This window comes from Anthonomus grandis, chromosome 4 (assembly GCF_022605725.1).
Source record: "Anthonomus grandis grandis chromosome 4, icAntGran1.3, whole genome shotgun sequence".
Classification (NCBI taxonomy): domain Eukaryota; kingdom Metazoa; phylum Arthropoda; class Insecta; order Coleoptera; family Curculionidae; genus Anthonomus; species Anthonomus grandis.
Genome location: NC_065549.1, coordinates 11,181,965 through 11,206,919, shown reverse-complemented (window position 1 = coordinate 11,206,919; position 24,955 = coordinate 11,181,965). Strand labels below are relative to the sequence as shown.

At 33.1% G+C, this 24,955-nt stretch overlaps 4 protein-coding genes across 4 annotated transcripts; 1 reads left to right on the top strand and 3 right to left on the bottom strand.

Annotated features, from left to right (window-relative positions):
* Positions 1 to 7,266: 7,266 nt before the first annotated feature.
* Positions 7,267 to 10,643, bottom strand: LOC126735719 (protein SDA1 homolog). Its single transcript, XM_050439803.1, has 3 exons — positions 9,956 to 10,643; positions 8,611 to 8,857; positions 7,267 to 8,554 (listed from the first exon to the last, which is right to left on the bottom strand). The coding sequence occupies exons 1-3, from the start codon at positions 10,589 to 10,591 to the stop codon at positions 7,320 to 7,322; spliced, it is 2,118 nt and encodes a 705-aa protein (XP_050295760.1). The 5' UTR covers positions 10,592 to 10,643; the 3' UTR covers positions 7,267 to 7,319.
* Positions 10,644 to 10,923: 280 nt separating this feature from the next.
* Positions 10,924 to 13,315, top strand: LOC126735732 (pyrroline-5-carboxylate reductase 1). The gene is made up of 3 exons (XM_050439819.1): positions 10,924 to 11,077; positions 11,266 to 11,695; positions 12,636 to 13,315. The coding sequence occupies exons 1-3, from the start codon at positions 11,073 to 11,075 to the stop codon at positions 12,705 to 12,707; spliced, it is 507 nt and encodes a 168-aa protein (XP_050295776.1). The 5' UTR covers positions 10,924 to 11,072; the 3' UTR covers positions 12,708 to 13,315.
* A 6,141-nt stretch (positions 13,316 to 19,456) lies between these two features.
* On the bottom strand, positions 19,457 to 21,149 carry LOC126735734 (uncharacterized). Its single transcript, XM_050439821.1, has 2 exons — positions 20,582 to 21,149; positions 19,457 to 19,708 (listed from the first exon to the last, which is right to left on the bottom strand). The coding sequence occupies exons 1-2, from the start codon at positions 20,721 to 20,723 to the stop codon at positions 19,458 to 19,460; spliced, it is 393 nt and encodes a 130-aa protein (XP_050295778.1). The 5' UTR covers positions 20,724 to 21,149; the 3' UTR covers position 19,457.
* Positions 21,150 to 22,429: 1,280 nt separating this feature from the next.
* Positions 22,430 to 24,937, bottom strand: LOC126735722 (GPI mannosyltransferase 2). Its single transcript, XM_050439808.1, has one exon. The coding sequence runs from the start codon at positions 24,768 to 24,770 to the stop codon at positions 23,289 to 23,291; it is 1,482 nt and encodes a 493-aa protein (XP_050295765.1). The 5' UTR covers positions 24,771 to 24,937; the 3' UTR covers positions 22,430 to 23,288.
* Between the last annotated feature and the right edge of the window lie 18 nt (positions 24,938 to 24,955).

The following is a 24,955-nucleotide window of genomic DNA, read 5'->3' as shown; positions in this document are numbered from 1 at the left end:
TAGTGGCCATCAGGAGGATATTGAGAGTTTATCTGAGGAGAAAGAAGATGTTAAGCAGATGGAGGAAGTAGAAGATGAAGATGAAGAAAAAAAAGAAAGAAGGAAGACAAAAAGCCATGTTTAGGATCATATGTATATATGTTATAGGAATATACAGGGTGTGGAATTTAATTGGAATAAATTTGTTCGCTAATATCATATTACTATATTTTCCTTCAGGTAGTGCGGATTTTTTTAAAAACTTTTCATTACACAAATAATTTTTGTTTTTAGAAAAAGATTTCAGAGTTTCATTTCTAAACACAGAATGCGCTGTTAGAGCTTAGACACTGCAATTCGGGACACCCTGTATATACAAACTATGTAATTATAAGTGGGTATAGAAAATATATAAGTTAGTATCCAGAATGTTTATATTTTTTAATTATACGAACCTTCTTATAGAAATTAAAGAAATGCTAGTTTTGTAATTTTAATTTATATAATCTATATTTTTTTGTAAGTTAATACATTAAACATAACAATTGCACTATGTCAATACATATTTGAATAAAAATAGAAAAATAAATATTTGATTTTTTTAATCATTTTGACATCCTTTGAAAGACTGTCTTATAATATGCAAATAAAGTACAAAAATAAAATTTGCCGAGGCAATATATACACATCGGAAAAGTCTAAGGATATTTTAATAAAATAAAATTATAAAAAAAAAATTTTGTTTATTTTTTGGTGATCAATTTAAATCAAATTTGAAGATTGGCTCATCCTGTAGATTTCTGTGAGACAAACAGAATCTTAACACTGATAACAAATATTTTAGGAATTTCTTCACAAAACAGAAAAAACCATGGTTTTTATATTGCAATAAATATTCTGGTAGTCTCGATTTCGTTCATGGTACAGAGTTACTGCTTTGCAGAGTGAATAAAAAAATTGTGTTTTATCATGGAACGACGTCATTTAACTTTGGACGAGATGAATAGAGCTGTAGGACTTCTTCAAGGAGGCATGCGGCAAATTGATGTAGCTGAGCGTCTAGAAGTCTCTCAGAGCGTTATAAGTCGATTGTGGCGGCGTTTTCCTGAAACTGGAAATCCAGCTGAACAACATCCAGGACGTGACCGCGCTACGACAGCTGCTCAAGATAGATTTTTTGTTTTAACTGCTAGAAGGCAACCTAACATTACAGCTCCTGAATTGGTTATCAACTTGCAGAGAGTACACAATATTACCGTAGACCGTGATACTATAAGAAATCGTCTCCATGAAACCAATCTCCACAATCGAAGGCCACTTAGATGTGCACCTCTTTCCAGAGGCAATCGCGCTGCGAGATTAGAATGGTGGCAAGAAAATCAAAACTGGAATGAACATGATTGGGCTACAGTTTTATTCACCGAGGAATCCAGATTTGGATTTCATCCAGATTCACGTCGAGTGAGGGTATGGAGACGATCTGGAAATGCAGAACGGTTAAGACATGTCCAGGAAGTGTATACATACAGAGGGGGTACAATTATGGTATGGGCTGGTGTGATGTTGCAATCAAAATTAGTGTGAACTTAGCCTTAGAACATTACTACTTGTAGAACATCTACTCTTATTTTTGACTGTTGACAGAAAGTGTAATGTGTAATTCCTTTACTTTAGGCACGCCTTTTTTCTACTTGTGAGGTTTTTTTTTGCACGTTTTTATTACTTCCTCTCTATGTGGAGATTTTCTTTGTTCTAACGATTATTTTATCATTTAGTTAATAAACCGTTTCACTATCTGAAGATTATTAGTTTTATTACTACCACAAACTTCCACAACCACAGGTTATGGGCCCAGGCATTATATTGTGGTAGTAATCTGAAGGATTTTGTGTGTGTTCCAAACCATAGTGAAAACTGAAGACAAAGAAAATGGAGGCCACCACTGTTATGAAATTAAATGGCACAAACTGGAATGTTTGGCGGTTCCAGATCAAGGTAGTACTGATGGCAAAAGGTCTGTATGACATTACTGTTGGAATTGAACAGAGGCCTACCGAGGATAATGAGAAAATTGCGAAGTGGAAAGTCAAAGATGCACGCGCCCAAGAATCGCTTGTCACTAGGATGGAGGATAATATAATTTCTCATGTCATGCAGTGTGAAACAGCCAAGAATATGTGGGATAAATTGGAGAGCATTTTCGAGAGAAAATCTGAGGTTAGTGCACACCTTTTAAATGAGCAATTCTATAATGCAAGGTTTCAAAATGAGAATGTGAATGGCTTTGTGAGTAAAATTAGCAATATCAGGGCTAAGCTGATACAGATGGGGGAGGACATACCAGAGAAAATGGTAATGACCAAAATTATTATGTCTCTGCCCGAGAAGTTTCGCCATTTTAGGTCTGCCTGGGAAAGTGTTGCCCTGGAGAATCAAACCTTGAACAATTTGACTGCTCGTTTGTTAATTGAAGAAGAGAGGCTCGAAAAACATGAAGAGGAGTCTGTTGCACTTCTTTCATGTCAATCTCTTGCACAGAGGTCAAACCCACATCAGCGTCAAGTGTCAAATGGTGACAAAAATGTAAACAAAAACATGAAAAAATGTTTTTCTTGTGGAAAGCCTGGTCATTTCAAGCGGGAATGCAGGAATGTAGAGTGCAGCTACTGCAAAAGAAGGGGACACTTAATCAAGGACTGTTTTGCCAAGAAAAATAAGGATAACAGAGACAGAAATGGGTCATCCGAGGGGTCATCAAGAGGAAATGGGAACTACGCCCTCATTACAGTGTCCAGTATGGTACAATCCCAAGTAGATGTCGAATGGTTCATGGACAGTGGCGCATCACAGCATATGTGCAAGGACATGGAGTTGTTTTGTAGTTATGCAAAACTTGAGGCTGCCAGGTATATAAAAATTGGTGATGGGACAACTCTACTAGCGGAAGGACAAGGTAAAATTTGTATCAATGCTTATAATGGTAACAATTTTCACTCTGTGACATTGTGTGATGTTCTTTATGTACCCAAACTTAAAGTTAATTTGTTTTCACAAGGGAAAGCTCTAGATAGAGGTTTATCTTTAATTTCTGATGCCAAAGAGGCAAAATTTGTTACTGAAAACAGTATTACTGTAGGGGTAGCCATTAGGTCAGGTAAACTTTTTAAAATGGTATTTAAGCTGCCCAGTTTTTCTGAACACACAGAGCAATGTCCGAAGTTAGGTATTAATAATGAAAATTGTTATTTTGTTAACAACCAGAGGGACATTAAATGGTGGCATAAAGCATTGGGGCATCAAAACTTTCGCTATGTAAGTAATGTTTTAAATTCTAATGGTATTGAGGTAAAACCATCTGAGAATTTTTGTAGTTCTTGTGTGCAAGCAAAATATTGTAGAGAACCTTTTAGGGTAAATAATAATAGAGCTACCGAGCCAGGAGATTTAATACACATAGATCTGTGTGGGCCAATGGAGGAGCCCTCATTAAACAATTCTCTCTATCTGTTTTTATTGAAAGATGACTATAGTGGTTATAGATTTGTTTATTTTTTGAAAAATAAATCTGATGTGTATGAAATCTTCAAGGATTTTCTTGTATATTTTGAGAATCAGAGTAACAAAAAGGTTAAGATTGTCCGGAGTGATAATGGTAGGGAATTTTTGAATTCTGCTTTGAATGGGTTGTTTAAAAAGAAAGGCATAAAACATGAGTTGACTGTTCCTTATACCCCTCAACAGAACAGTAGGGCAGAAAGGGAATTTAGGACCATAATAGAGTCTGTTAGGGCCATGTTAGCAGAATGTAAGCTATCTAAATCTTTTTGGGCTGAGGCAGCAAATACTGCTGTGTTTTTATTAAATAGGACTGGTATGAGTTCGGTTGACGGAAAAACACCCTATGAGTTACTTTTTAAAAGATCTTTTGATTTAAGTATGATAAAGGGTATTTTTGGTAGTAAAGTGTGGGCTTACATACCTCAGGAAAAGAGAAGAAAGTTAGACATGAAAAGTAAATGTGGAATGTTTGTTGGCTACTCAAACAATGTTAAAGGGTACAGGGTTTATTATAGGGAAAGCAATACAGTGGCTATTGAGAGGGAAATTACTTTTGATGTATCAGAAAATCTAGTAGAAAATGTTGTCTCCCTTAGTCTAGAGAATTACCCAGAACTTGCAGAAAGCACTGTTGAACAAAAAACTGACATTTTGGTAGAGGAGCCACCAGATATACAACCACCAGAGGATCCTGAGGAGCCAACATTTAGTTCAGAAGATGAAGACAATCCAGACCAAGATATAGAGATGAACCCAGTGAGAGATAGAGACCAAAGATTAAGACCTTCTAGAGTCTTAAAGGTACCCAAAAACCTACACCATGACTATGACTTAAGTTTTTTCAGTTTGGACGAGGAACCAACTAGCTATGAAGAGGCAATGAATAGTAAATATGCTAGCATGTGGAAAGCAGCTATTGATGAGGAATTGAGTGCCTTGAAAGAAAACAACACTTGGCAGTTGGTCGAGAAGCCTAAAAAAGGTGAAATCATTGATAGCAAATGGGTTTTCAAAATAAAAAAAGACAAGGATGGCAATATTAATAAGTTTAAGTGTCGTTTAGTTGCCAGGGGGTTTAAACAAAATATTCTCGAGGATGTTTATAGTCCAGTAGTTAGGTTAACCACTGTTAGGATAATATTGTCTTTGTGTGTGCAGAAAAATTGGGTTGTATATCAAATGGATGTTTGTAACGCTTTTTTGCATGGCGACCTAAAAGAAGATTTGTATATGTTTTTGCCTAAGGGTTGTAACATGGAAAATATGGTTTGCAAATTAAATAAGGCAATATATGGGTTAAAAAAGGCGCCATTATGTTGGTATCAGAAGTTTGATAATTTCATGAAAAATGAAGGGTTTTATAAAAACAAATATGACAACTGTTTGTATGTGAAAATTTGTAATAATGTTACAATTTATGTCATAATTTTTGTCGATGATATTTTGATATCTGGATCATCTGAAAAGGAAATTAAAAATTTAAAGATGAATTTAGACTTAAATTTTAAGATGAAAGACCTGGGTTGGCTTAGTTATTTTCTTGGTATTTCTGTTGAACAGGATTTAAAGAATAAAACGATTGTACTTAGCCAACGACAATATTTGGAAAATGTTTTAGCCAAATTTGGTATGTTAGAGTCTAAGCCTGTTAGTACCCCTATGGACAATAACTTTAATTATGAGAGTTTAAAATGTGATAGGTCAGAAAGTTATGAAATAGAAAATAAGTGCAGACAAATTATAGGATGTATAATGTATGCAATGTTGGGTACTAGGCCAGACTTGTGTTCTAGTATTAGCTTACTATCCAGGTATCAAAATTGTGCTACTGGTAACTTGTTAACTTCACTTAAGAGGGTTCTAAGATATATAAAAGGGACTTTACATTTGAAGCTTGTGTTTAAAAATACTTGTCAAGATATTATTACAGCTTATGCAGATGCAGATTGGGGTGGCGACACTACAGATAGAAAGTCAACTAGTGGTTTTCTCATTTATGTTTATGGGAATGTTGTCTCTTGGAATTCAAGAAAGCAGAGTACTGTGGCCATCTCAACTGCTGAAGCAGAGATTATAGCTCTAAGTGCATGTACCAGTGAAGTTTGTTGGCTTAGATACTTACTTATTGAGTTAAGATTTGTTAAAGAATTAAAAGTAATTGTCTATGAGGATAATCAGTCTGCTATACGATCCTGTAATTCTCATGAGCAGCTTAAAAGAATTAAGCACTTGGATATTAAATACCATTTTGTTAAAGACAAAATCAAAGAGGGTTTCTTAGAAATAAGGTATATTCCTAGCAGTGATCAAATAGCAGATATCTTAACAAAGCCTTTGAACAAAGCAGTTTTTGAAAAGTTAAGAAAGTGTATGCTTTGTTAAATGTTTTTTTTTTTTTTTATGGGGCTAGAAAATTTTGATTGAGTGGGGGTGTGATGTTGCAATCAAAATTAGTGTGAACTTAGCCTTAGAACATTACTACTTGTAGAACATCTACTCTTATTTTTGACTGTTGACAGAAAGTGTAATGTGTAATTCCTTTACTTTAGGCACGCCTTTTTTCTACTTGTGAGGTTTTTTTTTGCACGTTTTTATTACTTCCTCTCTATGTGGAGATTTTCTTTGTTCTAACGATTATTTTATCATTTAGTTAATAAACCGTTTCACTATCTGAAGATTATTAGTTTTATTACTACCACAAACTTCCACAACCACAGCTGGAATAATGATGAGCGGTAGAACCGACCTCGTTTTTCCAGATCGCTTCCTTACAGCTCAGCAGTACATCGATACCATTCTTCAACCTGTTCGTCCGTTTGCTGGCGCTGTTGGCCGAAACTTCCACCTAATGCATGATAATGCGTGTCCACATGTCGCACGCGTAGTGAGAGACTGGTTGGAGAACGAGGGGATTGATGTATTGCCATGGCCAGCACAATCTCCAACGAAGAATGACTACACAGATGGGTGACATTTACACTGCCTTTCGTTTCCGGGAGCGACTGATGGCGGAATGGGCAAACTTACCCCAACAAAACATCGACAACGTTATTTTGTCTATGAACAATAGATGTCGAGCCGTCATAAACCAGCGTGGAGGTCATACTTTGTACTAATTTGCGTTTTTTATAAAGATTTTTTTTTGCATCTAATTTAAAAAACATTTTTTTTTCATTATACAAAACAATAAATTTTTAAAGAAATTGTAGACTTTTTTTTTAAATTTTAGTTATAGGCAATTCTTTATTTTTGGTTATTTTTTTAGTATAGTAAAAGAGTCTTAATTACTATAACTCGGCTATTATTGATCCAGAACAATTTAAAAAAAAATAAGGCCAATTTATAAAAATATCCCTAGACTTTTCCTATGTGTTTATATGAATATCTGCAATTTAATATTTAAATATGCTCCACTTGCATTGTATCTATATGCACAAAAAACATTTTGTTTGGGGATGTTTGAGCGTAGATTTAGTCATTTTGATAAAAATCTATGACGTCATGTAAAAAAGAGGTGTAATAAAGATATAAAACACCTGTAAAGATACACTAAAACTTATCTTAATTCAAAAATTTAATATAGAAAAAAAAAGAAAAAGTAGAAATGTAAATCTCATTTGCGAGCCTTGTCCTTTGCCCTTATGATAATCTCTAAACAGATATTCTCTAATTCTGTTTATCTCAATTATATCTGAATAAAGTGTGTGCTAAATTTATAAAAAAAAACACTCTGTGCCAAAAAACTTATATTAAAAGATAACAACTATTGACATCCTTAAAAATCATTTCATCTTTTTCAACTTCAACAAATGATTCCTCAAGGCAATTTGTTTATCCTTAAAACTCCTTTTGACCTTCCCTTGCACCTTATGTTTGATCATTTGGTAATTCTTCTTTTTCCTCTTTTCCCTGTTTGTTTTTGAGCAGTGGATGTTCAGCCTGCCATCTTTATAACCGAACTTCTCCCTTCCTTCCTGACCCTTTTTTACGGCCTCCAATCTAGTTTGTTTATCGTGCTTCTTCTTCTTGTAAATATTCTCTATGTCACTGAGTTTCACCAGTTCATCTTTGTGCTTTGCAGTGGTTTCCTCTAGTTTCCTTTTTTGCCCTTTTGTAGTGCTTTGCATCTGTTTCTGTACGTTTGCCATATCAATTCTCTTAAAGTCCTCATCAGTCAACAGTCTTTCAATGGTTACTTTTTGTGCAAGAGCTTTTTTGTCTTCTAATATATCTGTTTTGGTCCTTTTTGCTTTTAGGATCTTTCTTGGTTCTCCTTTTTTTTCTTCTTCTGAACCAACATCATTATCATCATCCTCCTCCTCCTCCTCTGCTTCTTCATCCTCAGAACTGTCAGCATCCTCCTTATCACTATGCTGCACATCAATCCATTGCTCATCATCACTTTCTGACTCACTATTAATATTTATGTCCATCTCTTCCTTTTCTTCACTCATAAGAATCTCAGCACCAGGCACATAGTCCTTAGCCTGCAGTTTACCATAGTCCAACTTTTCAATTTCATCTGTGGCCTCAGTGGGTCTTCCTCTATCTTTTTTGTGCAGCAATTCTGGTCTTAAATTCCTAAATAACTGAATTAAACTTCTTGCAGCCATCATCACTGATTTTTCTTTGTAAGTTTTATATTGAGCAAGATCTCTTAGCAAATCCTCATTTATACTCAAGGGACATCTGGTGCATATTTCTTTAACTGCATTTAAACCTATTGCCATCACATCAGAAGAGTTCCTTTCTGTAATAAAGTTGTTTGCAAGGGTTTTTAATAGGGGTTCTATTACATCTGGTGGTACCAATTCATGGCTGGCTTGAGCAGCAAACTGGAGAATTCTAGTGACTTCTCTCTGATGGGGCTGCATGAATCTTTGAATATATGAGTAGTAGTTGAATAAAAATAAATTATGAAGCCCTATTAGCCTGGATATAACATCTAGGGTCATTAGTTTCACTTCAAAGCGATAGTTGCTGGACTCAATTTGCTGAAATAACTTTTCAGCCATACCTAAAACATAATATTCAGCCATCAATAAAGCAAAGATATACCAGGATATAGATTACCTTGAGGGTCATGTAACAAGTGAATAGCACTGAAATTAAATGCCACAGCTTGGCTCTTTTTCTTGTAAGCTTTGGCAGCCAGTTTTTTCACTTTAGTGAGTTCTTTTGCCCTTTTTCTAGTTTTTTTATTCACTTTGTTTGCCATCATAACTTCTTTGGGGTCCACTTCGTCTTCTGAGTCTGAGTTGTCTGAGTCTTTCTCATTCTCATCTTTGCCCAGGAAAAATTTCAGTGAAGCTACCATAACCTGAGAAAATTTGTTTAGTGAAGTTAAGAAACTGCCGAACTTGAGAGATTTATGACTCAAATGGGTTATTATTTAATGATATGTAGTATAAATCATTGTTTTGTTTTATTTATTTATTTCAAAGGAACATGCCACTATCAGTATAATAAAGCATAGACAATGGGTCCAAATATTATATAGGTTTTACAATTTGCATTCACTTGACAATAACACATGTTATAAGTGTCTGAATATTGTTATGGAGCCCAAAAGCAAGACCCATATTAAACTAATATATTTACTTATAGCAAATGAGGTATAACAAACTTAAAAAAAAAAAATTTTTTTGTTATTTAATTTGTCTTAAAACTATTTTATTGTCCAAAAATATAACTTTTGTTGATAAATGATGGTAAGTATTTAATTACATTGAGCACAGCAAATTATTATAGTTAATATCTGCTTAAAGACTAAATCAATAGTAAAAAATACCCAATAAAAACCACTACCTTTTTAATATATAGTAAAACTTTCAAATGAACACTTAATATACAAAAACAATCATGTTAATAGTACACCTAATTGTAACAAACAATGAAATTACAGATTTATTAAAGCATATCCTCATACAATTCATCCATATTTAAATATGCCCATTGTAAAACAAGTTTCTTTAATAGACCATGAAGTCTCAATTGAGCAAATTGTCAAACTTGACAGTAAATCATTAAAAAATGTTCCAAATCAAATTTATAAGAGTTGAGGAGTCCTGAAGCAGATCATGATTTTTAAAGATAAGAGTGAAACATATTAGCAGTTAATGTTTATGAAATATTTATAAAAAAAATGTGTGTAACATTTATGACATCAGTATTCATAAGTGAATATTAATAGTCATTAATTAATATTAATTAGTTTGAGCTGATGTCATATATCTACATGACTACTATTAACTTTTTATAATATTGTTTTTCCTATAAACACACAAATTATTAAATGTATATAGAATTTTTATTGGTTGAAAACTGTAAATTTGTAACTCCCATTCCTGGTGGTTTACATTAAAATATTTACCTATTTTAACACTATTCTTTTTAAATAATATTAATTTGGACTTACCTTCATAACTTTTGAAAAACAACCAGTGGCAATAACATTAACAGTTTTAGCATCATTCCAAACATTCTTCTTATATAATTCAATCATAATATCAACAGACATCTTGGCAGCCCTAGCATTAGTATCCTTTAGCATTGTAAACATAAAATTCTGCAGAGTGGTGTTAAGTTTAGCATTTTTATGCTTCAAATTTAGATTTTTAATATCTGTAATGATATGGGTCTCTAAGAACTGCCTCAAGGACTTATCTTGACACCGTAAAAGTTGAAAAAACAACTCCAAGAGATCAGTGGGAGCCAGTAAATTTTTGTTCCGCAACAGGATCAGTGCTTTACATAAATTCATTCTAATAGAGTTGTCTAGGACTGTATTGTGTTTTTGCATTAGATCAATGAGCTGCTGCGGAAACTTTTCGAGTTCTTTAGGGTAGCAGTGGGCCACTTGGGCCATAAACATTACCAGTTCATCTAAGGTTTTGTTGGGCTGGTCGGGGGACAGTTGAAACAGCTCCAGTGTGTTTTGAAAATGCTGGTGTTGCTGTAAGAATTCTTCATGGTAAGACGCTGAGTCTCTTTTTATTAGATTCTGTAGCTGTGGTAGGTTTTCTGGGAGCTGATTATTATGTTTTCTGACCATTTTAATAATCTGTGTTTACATTTGTTAATTATTGACAGCAAAAAGAAAATAAAAACACGTGTTTTGAGGTTAAGAATTTGTCGAAAACGTCAATGTCACTTAAGGCCGGATCCACATCGCACAAGAAAAGGTGGAAGGGTGATCGATGAAAAACCTTAGGAATCCCAATGGTTTAATGTTTTTTTTTAATTTTCATTTTTATAAAATGCACAGAGTGGAGTTCAGTAACAAATTTTGGCCTAATTTTAATTTATTTTCTTTGCATTTCTACACGTTTTCATGCACTAAGAATCTCATCTGTCAATGTCAATTTTGTCTGACAGTTGACATTATCGAATAAAAACATGGCGCACTTCTGTCAAACGCTTATTTACTTTTGTGACGTTTGTTTATTATAAACCCAACAAAATTTACTTTTCAGAATCATTAACAACAAAAATTTCGGTTTTAAATAAGTTGTTTATTTCCTTGGGTCTACACTATGAGGTGAGTAATCGTTTCCTCCATATAAATTGTCTATTGAGATGCCATTTTGGTGGCCTTGCACATCATGAATTTTCCCATTGAAATAGTCAATATTGCTATTTTATTGTATGACCCACACATTTTTAATTAAAATTTTATGCAAATTCTTTAAAAAATGTATTAAACGTTTAAGTCACTCGTCATTTTAGTGGTCCCCGAATGGGTAACTTAGGCCAAATGAATGGAAATAGAAGACCAATTTCTCGAATGAATTACCATGACAGTAGACAGGGATCTTCTTACCAGGACCATAGACAGTCATACCAAGACCATAGACAATCTTCACATGAAGGCAGACAGTATGATAGACATGATAGAGGACATGATTCAAGACATGAACAAAGGCATGATTATAACAGGTCCCATGACTTAAGACAGCATGAAAATAGACAATATGAGAGCAGACAGTATTCTCAGCAACAGCAAAGTTCTCATCATCAAAATCATCTGCCCCAAGGGCCAACTGCTCAACATGATGAGTTAATAAAATATATTTATGAGTCTTGGTCGAAAGTTGAAATGGATAAGGGGTCTAATAATGTATTGTATTATCAAGAACATGAGAATTTTCATTTAAAGGTAAGGCCCATAACTAACAATAATTTTCCATATATTTTACAAAGATTTAAGTTTAAAAGATCAGATGCAATAAAAGATATATGTTTATAAAAAAACACATTCACATTCATAAATGTAGTGTGTATATGGTCATAATTCCAACTTCTGAGATAATATCTCAGGATGACTATAGCCAGGGAGGAAAGAACTACTTTTGCATATCTTTATTTATCTTTTTTTTTTAATTTTGCTAATACCCCTTGTCTAGGTTAAAAATTAAAACAATATAAATTTACAAAAATCATTATTAAAATTGAAGAAATCAATTGATTGAAAGCAGTCTAATCATCCCGCCTCCCCTCTCCTGAGCAACAAAAGCACTTTGAACCCTGCTATCTCCACCACAGAATATTACTTTAATAAGAATTAAAAATTGATAAACTATGTAATTTCTAAGGGTATTGGGACTAGACTTTGTATATTAATAAATTTTCTTTGTGAACCAAATTTGTATTTTCAGACCGACTAAAGTTTTATTTTCCACTATCTCCAATTGATTAATATTTTCTTAATTAAATTGTTTTGGTATGGCCACTTTGGTACATAATTGTATGCTATTCCTAGTCGCCTAATTGCTACTACTAGTCCTACTAGCTACCGAAAGTGCTAGGCAGCAATTTTTTAATTATTCACTGAATAGAAGTTATGTTTTTATTAGTTAATTAATTATAAACTATAATTAAGATCATTTTATTAGGGAATATGAATAATTAACAAATACTATGAAACAAAGTTGGTAGCAAGATGCTTTCTTGGGCTATTCAGTGATTGTTTATTTTCTCATAGAAGTATGTACTTGTTTACATTTAATAATCTGCACAAGATGCTTTTTCTTATGAAGAGATGAGAAGATAAAAAATATTTACCAAAAATACCAAATTAATTTTTCTTTTTTTTTTAGGACTTTCGTCCATTTGATCTAGAAGCCTATTGGGGTAGAAAGGTCCACCAAAACCACCAACACCTGTCATAGCAATTTATTTGGTGAATTCCAAATTTCCACTTGATTTATTTAATATTTTATGCTAGTCAGTGTGCAGACCACCATATTTTTACCAAAAAAAAAATCTCATAAAGCATTGTATTTCTAAATGGCTTTTTTCTTTAGAAACAGTGCAACTAAATGAAATATATCCTTTTTGTTGGTACACTTTGATTGCATAGAATTGATTGATAAATTAAGTAATTTTATTTGGAGCATATATTAGAACCATTTTGTTGTTTTTTTTTTTAATGTAATGTAATTTGGTCAATTTAATTATTAGGGCGACATACATATAGTTAAAAGTACTGTAGTATCTGCTCATATTCATTCAGAGGTATGTAAATTGTTTAAAATATTTTAAGAATAAAAAATATGCAAGTTTTACTTTTTGATGCAAAAGAGGAGCAATAATGTATGAACCTTTATAACATCTGGCAAAAGTTTACTTCATTCTCACCTGGTTTTTTGGCTTATATGAAGATATAGTGATGCAACATTGATTCTTTTTATTTTCTACATTCCCAGTTTATTTTAAACAACTGTATGTAATTTAAAACCAATTTTATTGTTGAAATAAAAAAAGTATTATTTCAGAATTAACTAGTTTGATTTCCTAAGAGGCTTATTGAAAATCCACAGTTTATTTACCTATATGAGTTCAATAAATTTAACTTAATATTTTAATAACAATAAGGCAATACCAAGCCCATAACTCTTTAATATTATTTGCCATAATTTTTTCTTTTAGGTTTCACCTTAATTAAATTCAATTTTCAGGCTCCACATGGTGTAATCTAATAGCAGTTTTATATTTCAATACCCCTTCTTTTTTTACTCTCTATCCATTATTAATTTTCTATGGAACTTTTTGGATGAGATTTGCTGTTTATTGTACCTTAAAGATCAATCAAATTAACTTCTAGATGAGCAATGTCTACAGATCTAATTCTGGTAAAACACTAATTTTTAGCAACTGTAAATTTCCAATATATTACCCATACACTGTTCTACTATGGAACTTCCTTTTAGAACCCTTGAGGAAAACATTACATTTTACATGGTTTATTGGAAATACATGCGGTCTACATCAATATGGTACATTACATATTGTTATTTATTTATTTATTTATTTAGCAGTTTATTTCCAACAGGCAAAGCCCAGTTACAGGAAAATCTACAATTAATGTTTTGAAAGTGTAAACAAGTATTAAATTACTATAGTAACATGTATAAATCAAAATTAAAGGAGATGTAAATTAACATTAGAATGAACAAAGAAAGGGATTCATGGGACAAAGGAAGAGAAAAGGAATTATGGTAACTGTTGGTTTGTCAGAGACAAAACTAGATCCTTTATGGAGCATACAAATATGTCACAGGTTGATGATACTGAATTAAAAATTCTGCACATTTGATATACGGAATCCTGAAACCTAATGTTAGTTCTGGCGCGATCTAAAGCAAAAGTGATATTTGCTCTAGAAGCAAATCGTGGTACATGAAATAGAATATCGTTCAAGAGAGGAGGAGAATTTATTTGATTATTGACGAACTTCCATAAGAATGTTACAAAATGAATTGTTCTCCTCATGGCCAGAGATTGCAGATTAAATCTACCATCAGATCATGATCATGTCTCCTAACAGGATATATTCCATCCTCACGAAACATAAGAAACTTTAAAACCCTTCTCTGAACACTCTCGATGTAGCTAACATGGCATTCATAGAAAGGACACCACACTAAGGAACCGTATTCCAGTCTTGATCTAACAAAGGAAAAGTACAATAGTTTTATTAAGTTTGAATTGTTAAAGAGTCGGCTATTTCGAATGACAAAACCCAGAAGTTTCAACGAGGAGGTCACTGTCTGTTCAATATGTGGCACAAATGTGAGCCTATCGTCGAATACAACCCCTAGATCTTTAATAGAAGTACTTCTACAGAGGATTTGATTGTCTATATTGTAATTAAACAAAACAGGATCCTTGGTTCGGTGAAAGGAGATCACACAGCATTTCGAGTTGTTAAGACATAACTGATTTCGACTGCATCACCACCCCCTAATTAGGTCCAAGTTACTCTGTAAGAACAAGCAGTCCAAGATACTATTGATACACCAGAATATTTTCAGATCATCAGCATAAGCTAGTCTAAGGCAGGAAATCAATTCTATAAGATCATTAATATAAAAGATACAAAGAAGTGGGCCGAGATTGGATCCCTGTGGGACTCCAGAAGTTGAAACAAAGGTATTAGATCTGCAACCTTCCACCTCAACAAACTGTAGACGGTCAAGAAAGCAACGAAATTAGCCTTTCTGAGAAGTTGAATTGCTTGTTCAATTTTTCCAGCAGAATGCTATGATTTATATGATCGAAAGCCTTACTGAAATCAGTATACACATCAACCTGACTTTTTCTATCGAGGGCTGAAGAAATAAAATGAGTCACATTACAGAGGTTAGTGATGCACGACCTTTTAGGCATAAAACCGTGCTGATCTATAGAGAGTAGTGAATGAACTTGGGGAAGAATTCTGTTATAAACAATAGTTTCAAAAGTTTTGGAAAAATTGCGAAGTATGGAGATAGGTCGGTAGTTGTCGATTCTGTTTATATCGTCCTTTTTGTGAATTGGTATTTCTTTAGCACATTTTCAGACGCCTGGAAATTTGCCAGTTTTCAAAATAAGGTTAAAAATATGACATAAAGGCTGACAAAGGATAAACATGCAGTCTTTAGCCACAAAACTTGGAACACCATCTGGACCGGCTGTCAACTTGTTTTTTAGCCTCCGACTAGCAGCAATAATTTCCTCAGTGGTAATTGATGGAAGAATGTCAATGAGGTCTGAGGAATTAGAAGGAGGATAGGTTTCTGCGAGGTTGATTGGATCTTTATAGGCATTCTGAAAAAGTTTGGCAAAAGCTGGCACAATATTTTCTGTTCCTTGAAAAGAATTACCATTGGCATCGCACATGATAGACGGAAGTGAAGAGTGACCTTTCTTAGCTCTAACAAAAGACCAAAACGATGAGGGATCAGTGACAATGTTCTCATCGGTATCTGGAAAGATTAAATTCAGTTGGAGAGGATCTATAATCACGATATGCTTTTTCCTTCTTAAAGATATTAGAAATAATTTGTTTTGAAAACCATACCTGAAATCGCCGTCGTCTTCGTTGTTTTAAAGGTGCTGAAGCAGCAAAAGCTGAATCAAGTCTTTTGTAAAGTTCCTTGCAAGCGCTGTCAACGTCAGAAGACTGCAAGACGGACAACCAGTCTGCATCAAGCAACAAATTATACATGAGTGGAAAGTCTGCTTTTCTGAAGTTAAACTGCTGTAGATTATTTGAACTTATAGAAGGATTATATTTATGAGGGGAAGCCGATTTAAAAGAAATTGTCAAAGCAGGATGATGCAAATCAATAAGCGGTGATATACTTTTGATGACACTGACGTCGAAATTTGAAAAAACCAAGTCAAGAAGCCTATTATTAACGTTTGGAATATTGTTAAACTGCTTAAGACCAAGGATCTCGCATAGGTTGGTCAAAAGCTTGCACTTGACACTGCTAGCTTCGGTTGTCTGATAAGACGGAACATTAAAATCTCCAAGAATCATAACGCGTTTTGTGTGGACCAGATCCAGTGACATAATTGTTTCACACAAGGTCTCAAAGTCTTACTCGGTTGTGCAAGGAGGGACATAGATTACAAATAAATAAAATACAAAATAACCATAAGTGAGCTCACAACCTAAAATATCTATAAGTGGTGTGGAGTTAAGGATGTCTTCCAAGTTAACCCTCTCTAGGTGGATGTTGTGAGAAGCTGCGACCAAGCAGCCATCACCACGAGTAGCGGCCACTCTATCCAGCTGTCTGTCAGATCTGAGCACTCTAAATGTTTCTGGACACAATTCAGAGTCGAGAATATCTGGTTGAAGCCACGTTTCGGTGAAGGCAATGATGTCAAAGTCGCACACGGAGATCCCTGTATAAAGCTTATCAGTCTTGGTGCGGAGGCCACGTACATTTTGATAACAAAGACGTAGGTGGTGTGAAGTGCTGGAAGGATTTAGTTTTTTGTGGCGATGACAGGCCTGGCATTGTCAAACTTGATGTACAGATTTGTTTCTCCATTGGATCGCCGATGCTCAAGTACGTCCTTGACCTTTTGCAGATCACTCCTCTGACTAGGAGTGAGGTCAGCCTCAACGTAAACCGCCTTAGCAGAGCCAAACCTCCTCCGGTTCTTTAGTACATTGGTTACATCAGAATTGTTTGATAGAACTATCTTGAGACATTTACGACCTTTACTGTTTGGTCTGCCCAACTTAATCACTTCTGAGACATGCACTTGCTTGCCAGTAACTAAGTTTAGAAGATTAGATATTTGGGTAATTTCTGAAGTGTGTGGTAAGATTTCCATATTAAACAGCATGATATTATTCATTCTCCTCTGTCGATCCGCGACCTCTTGCATTAAATCATTGCTGTCGTTGACCTGGGATTGAGAAGTACTAGGTGGTATATTATTGACTTGCTGTTGGTTATTGTGCAGATCACTCACTTTATCAATAACCTCACTAAATTGGGTGGTCATGTTGGCTTTTAATGAGCTAAGTTTTCCCTCCAAAGATTCAATACACCTCTGAAGAACCGGGATGAGCTTTAAACCCTCAAGGCAGAGAGTACAAAAATATTTTAAACTACGTTTACTCTTCAATTCTATGACTCTGATCTCCGAACTTAGTCAGATCTGAACATTCATAATGAAAGTTCATATAGTTTCTTAGAAAAATAAAACAGCTATAAGTAAATACAGCTCTAACTTTATTTTATTATGTGCTTTATATGCTAATTATTGCAAAAAACAAAGTCATAATTTGCCCTATGAGTATCTAAGTACGTAATCTCTTATTACCTATACGTACTTGCTAGTAGCTATGATATAACATCTGAATATTTTGAATTTTCAATTTATTTCGTTTAAAATAAAACATTATCTGAGAAAGATAATTAGTCCATTAAGAAGCTGGCACATATTGATAATCCATTATTAAATTTATTAGAAGAAACTTCAATAATTTTTTTTTAATTTCTAATATTTATTAACCTATTCTCTGTAAACTTGCAAAAAAAATCCAGTTAATTAACAACTATTTCATACAACGAGATAGTGATTGCGATCACTTATCATCATTAAATATAATTGTAATGTACAATTGGATAATAGCCCTATTATATATGAGAAAAAAAATTTAGGGCTTGTACTAACCAAAAGTTTGATCAGCATATTGAGAAATTATCCTCAACAGAAACTCTCAACTATTTTGCATTATGGAATATTAAAAGTATCAAAATTATTTGTGGTCTTAAATATAGAGAATTTAAACCTTTTCCGTTCTAAATCTCATACCCACTGAATCCTTTTCTTGAGCGAAAATTTTATGAATTAGCATAAAAATTCCAGTATCTACCACTTTTACTTTGACAAATTTATTGAAAGTTAGTTAAGAAAATGTTGCTTTCAAGGGCATCTAAAAGCATCATGAAGAAAAAGATCTAATGAAGATCATTATGCTGAGGGTATGTCTATTGTGACAAGGGGGAGAGTGTCCCAACTCATCACTCTGCCTTTTTTCAAAGATCTCCTGCCTTTGCTGCTATTAAAACATATAATAGATTACCTCTCGCCCTAAGGCAAGAGAAAAATATCATGAAGTTTAGGAAAGACACTGCAAGGTATCTGTTGGGCAAGTGTATCTATAGTTTCGATTTACAATTTTAAATGTGTAATATGATTAATATTAAGGGTTTGTTTACTAATTTATTTATCTTCACAATGTATCATACTTGAGATACAAGTGGTAAGGTAATGCACCCATTATTATATCCAACATAATCTTTTTTTTCTTACCATCTTTTTGTTCTTACTATTTTTATTAGCAGTATGTACTGTGTAGATGTTATCAAATTTTAATTTTGTTTGTTTTGTGACGTTGCTATTGTCTATTTTAATTAGATCTTGAAAGCAATAAAGAAATTATTATTATTATTATTAATAGGTAAGTGCTTATGTTATAAAAAATACCAAGGCATGTGTAATTGATGTTTTTCCTTATACTCTCAAATTTTAATCTTTTGGTATTAATTCAGTTACAAAAAGATACAGTTATAGATAATGTGGGTTCCTCGTCCTTACCTAATAATTTTATATTCCATTGGTGGAGTAATGTATATTATGAACATCTAACAAGAATATGTATGTATTTTTTCATGTATTTTATATCCCATCCACAGGGTATTAGATCATCGACTTCCGATAATACACAGTATGCATTTTCGGCTGATTTAAAAAAAAAAGCTCTGAAGATGCATGGGAAATGCAGATAAAAATATTTATTTTTTTTACTCGAAAACCGTTCATCGGTCACAGAAAAGTCAAGGGATCATTTTTATTAGAAACTAACGAAAGATTACGGAAATAATTTTTATCATAGAAAAAAGCAGTGGTATGTCGTTTTTTATTTTAATTGAAATATGGAATTTTTCACTTTCAACACTCATTTCAGGACCCATGTTCATATAAACTTTTTTTTTAATTACCCGAAAATTCATACTGTATGTTATCGGATTTCGATGACCTAACACCCTGTATATTTGTGTTGTAAATCAAGTGTATTGATATTTTTTAAATGAAATAAACTGCTTTTAGATGTTTTGAAATGTTTATTTCTCTCTTACAAAGCCCTCAGTGAACCTTTTGCGCCGAGGAACTTTCCTACAGCCACAGTTAACCAGGAATTCGACGGTGATAAAACCGGCATTTTGGACATAAGGCACGCCCACTTGACTTATTTCGCAACCTAATGGACAATCTCTTTTGAAGGCTGTCCTTACGTCTGTTAGGTAATTGCAGTCCTGTCTATATACATTATCAACCCTTTCGAATGTGCATACCCATCTATGTGGGTTTCTTCCTATAAAATAAAAAAAGGTTAACATAGTTTATTTTAAAAGTAAAATTTGCAGGTACCGAGTGCCGTCTTATATTTTGCAACCCCTGCTCCTCTTCCCTCATAGCGCTTTATTTGCTGTGATAGAAAGAGTTTAATTACTAAAGTCTTATTATTTCCAAACCAACAATAATTGCGGTATTTATTCCTAAGTCCTTCAGCAGATTATACAAATAAATACCGCAAAAGTTACAGTTTGTTTTGAAATTAGTTTGTTTTTAAATTAATTGTTTTGAAATTAATTTATTATCACCTTATATTTTTTTTCAATTTGGAAAGCCTTTTTGGAAGGGCTTTTAAAATTATTAAAACATGTATAGGAAGTTCTAGTTGAAAAACAAATAGAAGCTCGGGAGGGGGCCAACATATGAGGAGACACACATGGTACTGGGTCTGATCGACAGGTATTAACATCCTAGATATTATTCACTCCGATTCACGCAGTTGACGTTTTATAAAAATGTCAAACTGGCATCAAAAAATAATTTGGCTGAGTAGAGATTTAAATTTATTCTTAAATTCAGACCTAAACCCCTTTAGTGAATCCGGGTGCTTATCTTTCATTGAATTGACATTTTAACTTTGACGGGGTCAATGGGTATGTTACAAATAATAACAAGATCTGATCTTCCTGTTAATATGACGCCATGTGGTGAAAAAAATTTATTTTCGTAAGTTAATTTTAACAATGGAAAAACAATAACTTACTCACGTCTCCATAGTTACAAGTTAAAATTTTGCTCACCACATGACGTCACATTAGTGGAAGATCATATCTTTATTATTTGTATCATGCTCAATGGGCAGGTATCTATACTAGATACATACATTCCTTACCTGTTTGAGTCACTGGGCGATGTTCAGTTAACCGATATCCTGCAGGAGTTGAGTCCTGCAAAATTCGAAGGGCTTGTGCCATGTCCGCAGCACCTACATTTTCTGTGCACGGCAAGTGGTCAATACCAATAATACCATGCATTTGAGGTAATAAAATAGCCAGAAATATTAACCAACGAAACGCTATAATGTTGGAAAAATAAAAAATCAAGTCTAGTTCTCGAACGACGAGGTTACAATGAATGCTTTCTTCGATACTGCTAACTCTAGCAGTATCGAAGAATCAAAAATTGTTGTCCCACGTTGCCAGAATTATGGGTACTATACAGGTGGTTCAAGATAAGAATGAACAGCATAGGGATCTCGTAAACCATAAAACATACAAATTCAGTTAAATTGGGGAAAAGTTGTGCGATTTAGGGGTCAAACACACACTTTGAAAAAATTAGAAAATTCCATTTATTTTCGAAGATATTCGAAACCGAAATTGTCCGTATCAAAAAATGCTAACGAATTTCCAGTGCGACGATGCATTTTGCAGGAATCATCAACTTCATTTTTTTTATATGGACCGGAGAAAAAACACCCTTAATACATAGCATTTTCTGTAGTGGAATGATTTCACCAATCAAAAAAGGTCATTTAATTAATTTTGCACATGATTGAACCCTGAATTGTACAACTTTTCTCTATATTAACTAACTGTATATGTCTTACGGTTCACGAGATCTATCCTTGTGCTGTTCATTCTTATTTGAGTAAAGCTAGGATTTACAGGCATAATAATTTAAAAGTAATGCATCTATTTAGGCAATAAAAATAGGTAGAAATACTGTATGAGTACCTACTGTAAAAGTATAAACCAAGTGAACAATAAAAGTGTAATAATATTTATTAAAAATACTTAAATTATCTAAACAACCCAAACACATAGGGTTCAAAAAGATTCTCAAGCTTATTGCTTTCCGGCCGATATTTAGAAGTATGGGTGTAACAAACTATGAAAATTCCACTCTCACTTATTTAAACAAAGTATCAAAAAGAGATGTTAAGTCTTTCAGATCTGCCCTGATCTCGGGACCATTTTTACCTGCTACACGAATTTTTGTGTAAAATGCATTTTTAGAGTTTTTTTTTAATACTGTATGTTTTAGTTTTGGTAAAAATATTTTGATTTAATTGGCCTATTTCAATATGTAGTAATATTCTACTCTTATAAAACAAATAAAGTAATACAGAAAAAGACGATAGCAACATCGCATACGATTACCATGTTGGCAACAGATTCAGTCCTGCGCCACACAGTGATTGTTTAAATTTAGGTTTCGAAGAACATTATTTCCATGTTTTTATTCTTATCAACTTATATTTCATAATAACATAAAAATATAAATCACCCATCAAACTTCCATGGGCCAACCAAGGCACTCGTAGTTCCTCAGCGTATACGCGAGCAATGCCCGCGCTACCTATCGGAGTACTCGTCGCACTATTTCGGTATATTTTATGCATAAATGGGTCTTTTTTCAGCCCAGCTGAAAATCTGCGAGGGAGGTGTAGAATATGACTATGTAACGTTAAGACAATAATATACACGCGAAGCGTTGTGCGGCCCGCAATCGGGCTCATCAACGTCTCTGAGGGCTACACTACGTACAACATATATCTATATTGGGCTCCACAATGACCGTTTATATGTCTATATATATATACTTTCGAAAATATTCATTCAGGATATATAATCTTGTTGAAAAATTAGGCAGCTTATACATAATATTTAGTTTTTAAAATTTCACTTAGTTTTTGGTTTCTAGTCACAAAAAGTTTGAAATAAAAGTTATTGTCTCATAATTAACTAGTTTTTTATTTTCTAAAAGGTACAGTTTGCACGGAAGACAAAAAGTATATAGATTTGATGTATTAACCTACTGACTAGAATTTTAAGCGTCGTTGATTACCACAGACCTTTGAGGTTCTTTGAGTATGGCTTAATCTTACATTTATTTAGGTTAATCACCTAAATAAAAATGGCACAAAATTAAAGAACCTCAAAGTTTGTTTATGTTGGACCCATATATTTAATATAAAAATTTAACAATAGTAGTAGTAAACATGTTTCTAATGTTAAATCATAGGGAAAAATTGTAGCCATATTATGTTTAGGCAGTTTTTTCCTAACCCATTTTTCAGAAACATGAATTTCAAAACCTTTCTACACGGTTTATTGCAATTTCTCAGAAAAATGGCATTTCAGTTATAAGTAACAACATATTATTTAATTACAGCTGTAATTACAACTTTATAGTAGACTAATTATTGCTATTAACAACAAACAAAGTAATTATCTGTATTTTTACACTAAAATATTGCAGTATAATAACTGTATTTTGTTATAATTTATAAATACTACAATTTCATATATACTTCTATGATCCCTAATAACATTTTTGAAATTTCAATGTATTTTTTTTGAAAATTAAGAGTAATTTGTTTATAAAATTTTAGAAACTTCAAGAAACATTATCAGAAGATAAATATATACAAGTAATGTATTGCCCATTAGAATACTGATATAAATTCATCACAAGTTATGGAAGAAATTGTTTCTTTTTGATGTATACTGTGAAAAAATATATAACATCCAGGACTGTTGTTACCAAATTATGTAAGTGAAGTATAAAGATATACATATTTCCGCAACAAGACCTTAAGTCCAAGGCAAAAAATTGCAAAAAAGCAAAATTCCAGCCACAAAGTAACCAATAAAATAAATCCTCAGAAGCAGGTCAATTGAACTGTCTGACTTTGATGGAAATTTGAATAAATGTAAGTGCTTTGAGCATATCCAGTAAACCACCGGGGATCCTGAACACAGCAACCTTGTTGATACTTGTATATTGATAAAAAAGGTGCAAAACAAAGAGAGAAACAAGGTGTGCACATAAAAAACCATCAGTTTTGGTTGGTAAAGGTCCCCATCAGAATAGCGAACTTTATGTTTTTTAATTTTAGTAGGATTTTCCATGATGAAAATACTATAATACTTCCTTAACACTAAGTTAACATATAAGTGTTTTATAGATGAATAAGTTAATATAAATAATATAGGAAAAGCTAGTAAAAAGTTTGGCCACTGTTTAAACTCATAGTATCTCAAAAATCCCACATTCCAATAATGATCTTGCACATAGGAATAAGCCAATGGCAGCCAACTGCTGCACCACTTTTGGTCATTAAGTGTAAAAGTCCCTGGTAAAATAAACTTGTTTTTAGCTGCATGATGTAAAATTTCTTCTGGGAGTTCTGTAGGAAAATCTTGACAAAATTTCAGTAAGCAATAATATTGAAATGCTATAAATGGTATCAGACAATCAAGTATTGCCATAAGCATTACAAACCCATATTTTAAAGTATTTATGGAATGTAAACAGAGCTTTTGCTGTTGCAATTTTAGTTTTTTCTTGTAGACACTTATGAAGGTGTAAGTCAAGAAACCAATGTTTAAAATTCCATTTGATCGGGTTATTGTACTTAAAGCTACAGGTAGAATACACATAAAATCTTTTATGCCAAACTCATTGTTTGGTTTGCTATATTTTCTGTACATTTGAAGGCAGTTTAATATGCTCCAGAAAGTTAAGTAACTAAAAAGACATTCTGTGTATGGAGCTACGAAAAATATAGATGCAGGACTAAAACAAAACAGGACTGCACTATCATAAGCAACTTTCTTATTAAACAAAATTTCTGTTAACTTATAGAGAGTCAATGTAGATTCCTTAAAAATATATATATTTAATGTTATAAAAAATATGAGTAGGATAGAATCAAGATGAACTTCACCTACAATTTGGGACAATAATTTCCCACTGAAACCCACAAATAAGGGATATAATGGAAAGAATGCTAAAGTATTTTCATAAGTATAACCATACTTAGCTATATGCATAAAATATTGGGCATCCCATCTCAGGAAGCCCCCCAATACATGGTCAACTACTTTATCACATGCAGTTTTATTGTGGGGTTCCGGATAAGTAAAGACTTTGGCATCATGGTCGGGAATGATCCTGTTCGCTGTATATTGCAAAAACACTATCAGGAACCTACTGGAGTAAGCTAAATGGGTGAGTTTTTCTTCATTAGTCCAGGTGTTTAACATTTGAAAATTTGGCCTTTTGATAAACATTTTGAGTTATTTATTTTTCTTCGTTGTGGTGCTTACTAGTTTTAGGCATGATTTATTTTTTCGTTTTTATAATTTAAGTTTGCTCCAGGGAAATCAAACAAACTGAGGTTCCGATTTTGATGATTTCAAATTCCAATGTTTTGACTTTTGACACTGCAAGCACTGACATAATCACGAAAGTCATA

Excerpts from the sequence above, each read along its gene's own strand:
- LOC126735719 (XM_050439803.1), bottom strand. The coding sequence starts at position 10,591 with ATGGTCAGAAAACATAATAATCAGCTCCCAGAAAACCTACCACAGCTA. Across the intron at positions 8,858-9,955 it reads GTTTTTCAAAAGTTATGAAG|GTTATGGTAGCTTCACTGAA; the intron begins GTAAGTCCAAAT and ends AAATTTTCTCAG. Across the intron at positions 8,555-8,610 it reads CTTGTTACATGACCCTCAAG|GTATGGCTGAAAAGTTATTT; the intron begins GTAATCTATATC and ends ATTATGTTTTAG.
- LOC126735732 (XM_050439819.1), top strand. Across the intron at positions 11,696-12,635 it reads ATGAGAATTTTCATTTAAAG|GACTTTCGTCCATTTGATCT; the intron begins GTAAGGCCCATA and ends TTTTTTTTTTAG.
- LOC126735734 (XM_050439821.1), bottom strand. The coding sequence starts at position 20,723 with ATGCATGGTATTATTGGTATTGACCACTTGCCGTGCACAGAAAATGTA. Across the intron at positions 19,709-20,581 it reads TCGCCCAGTGACTCAAACAG|GAAGAAACCCACATAGATGG; the intron begins GTAAGGAATGTA and ends TTTATTTTATAG.
- LOC126735722 (XM_050439808.1), bottom strand. The coding sequence starts at position 24,770 with ATGTTTATCAAAAGGCCAAATTTTCAAATGTTAAACACCTGGACTAAT.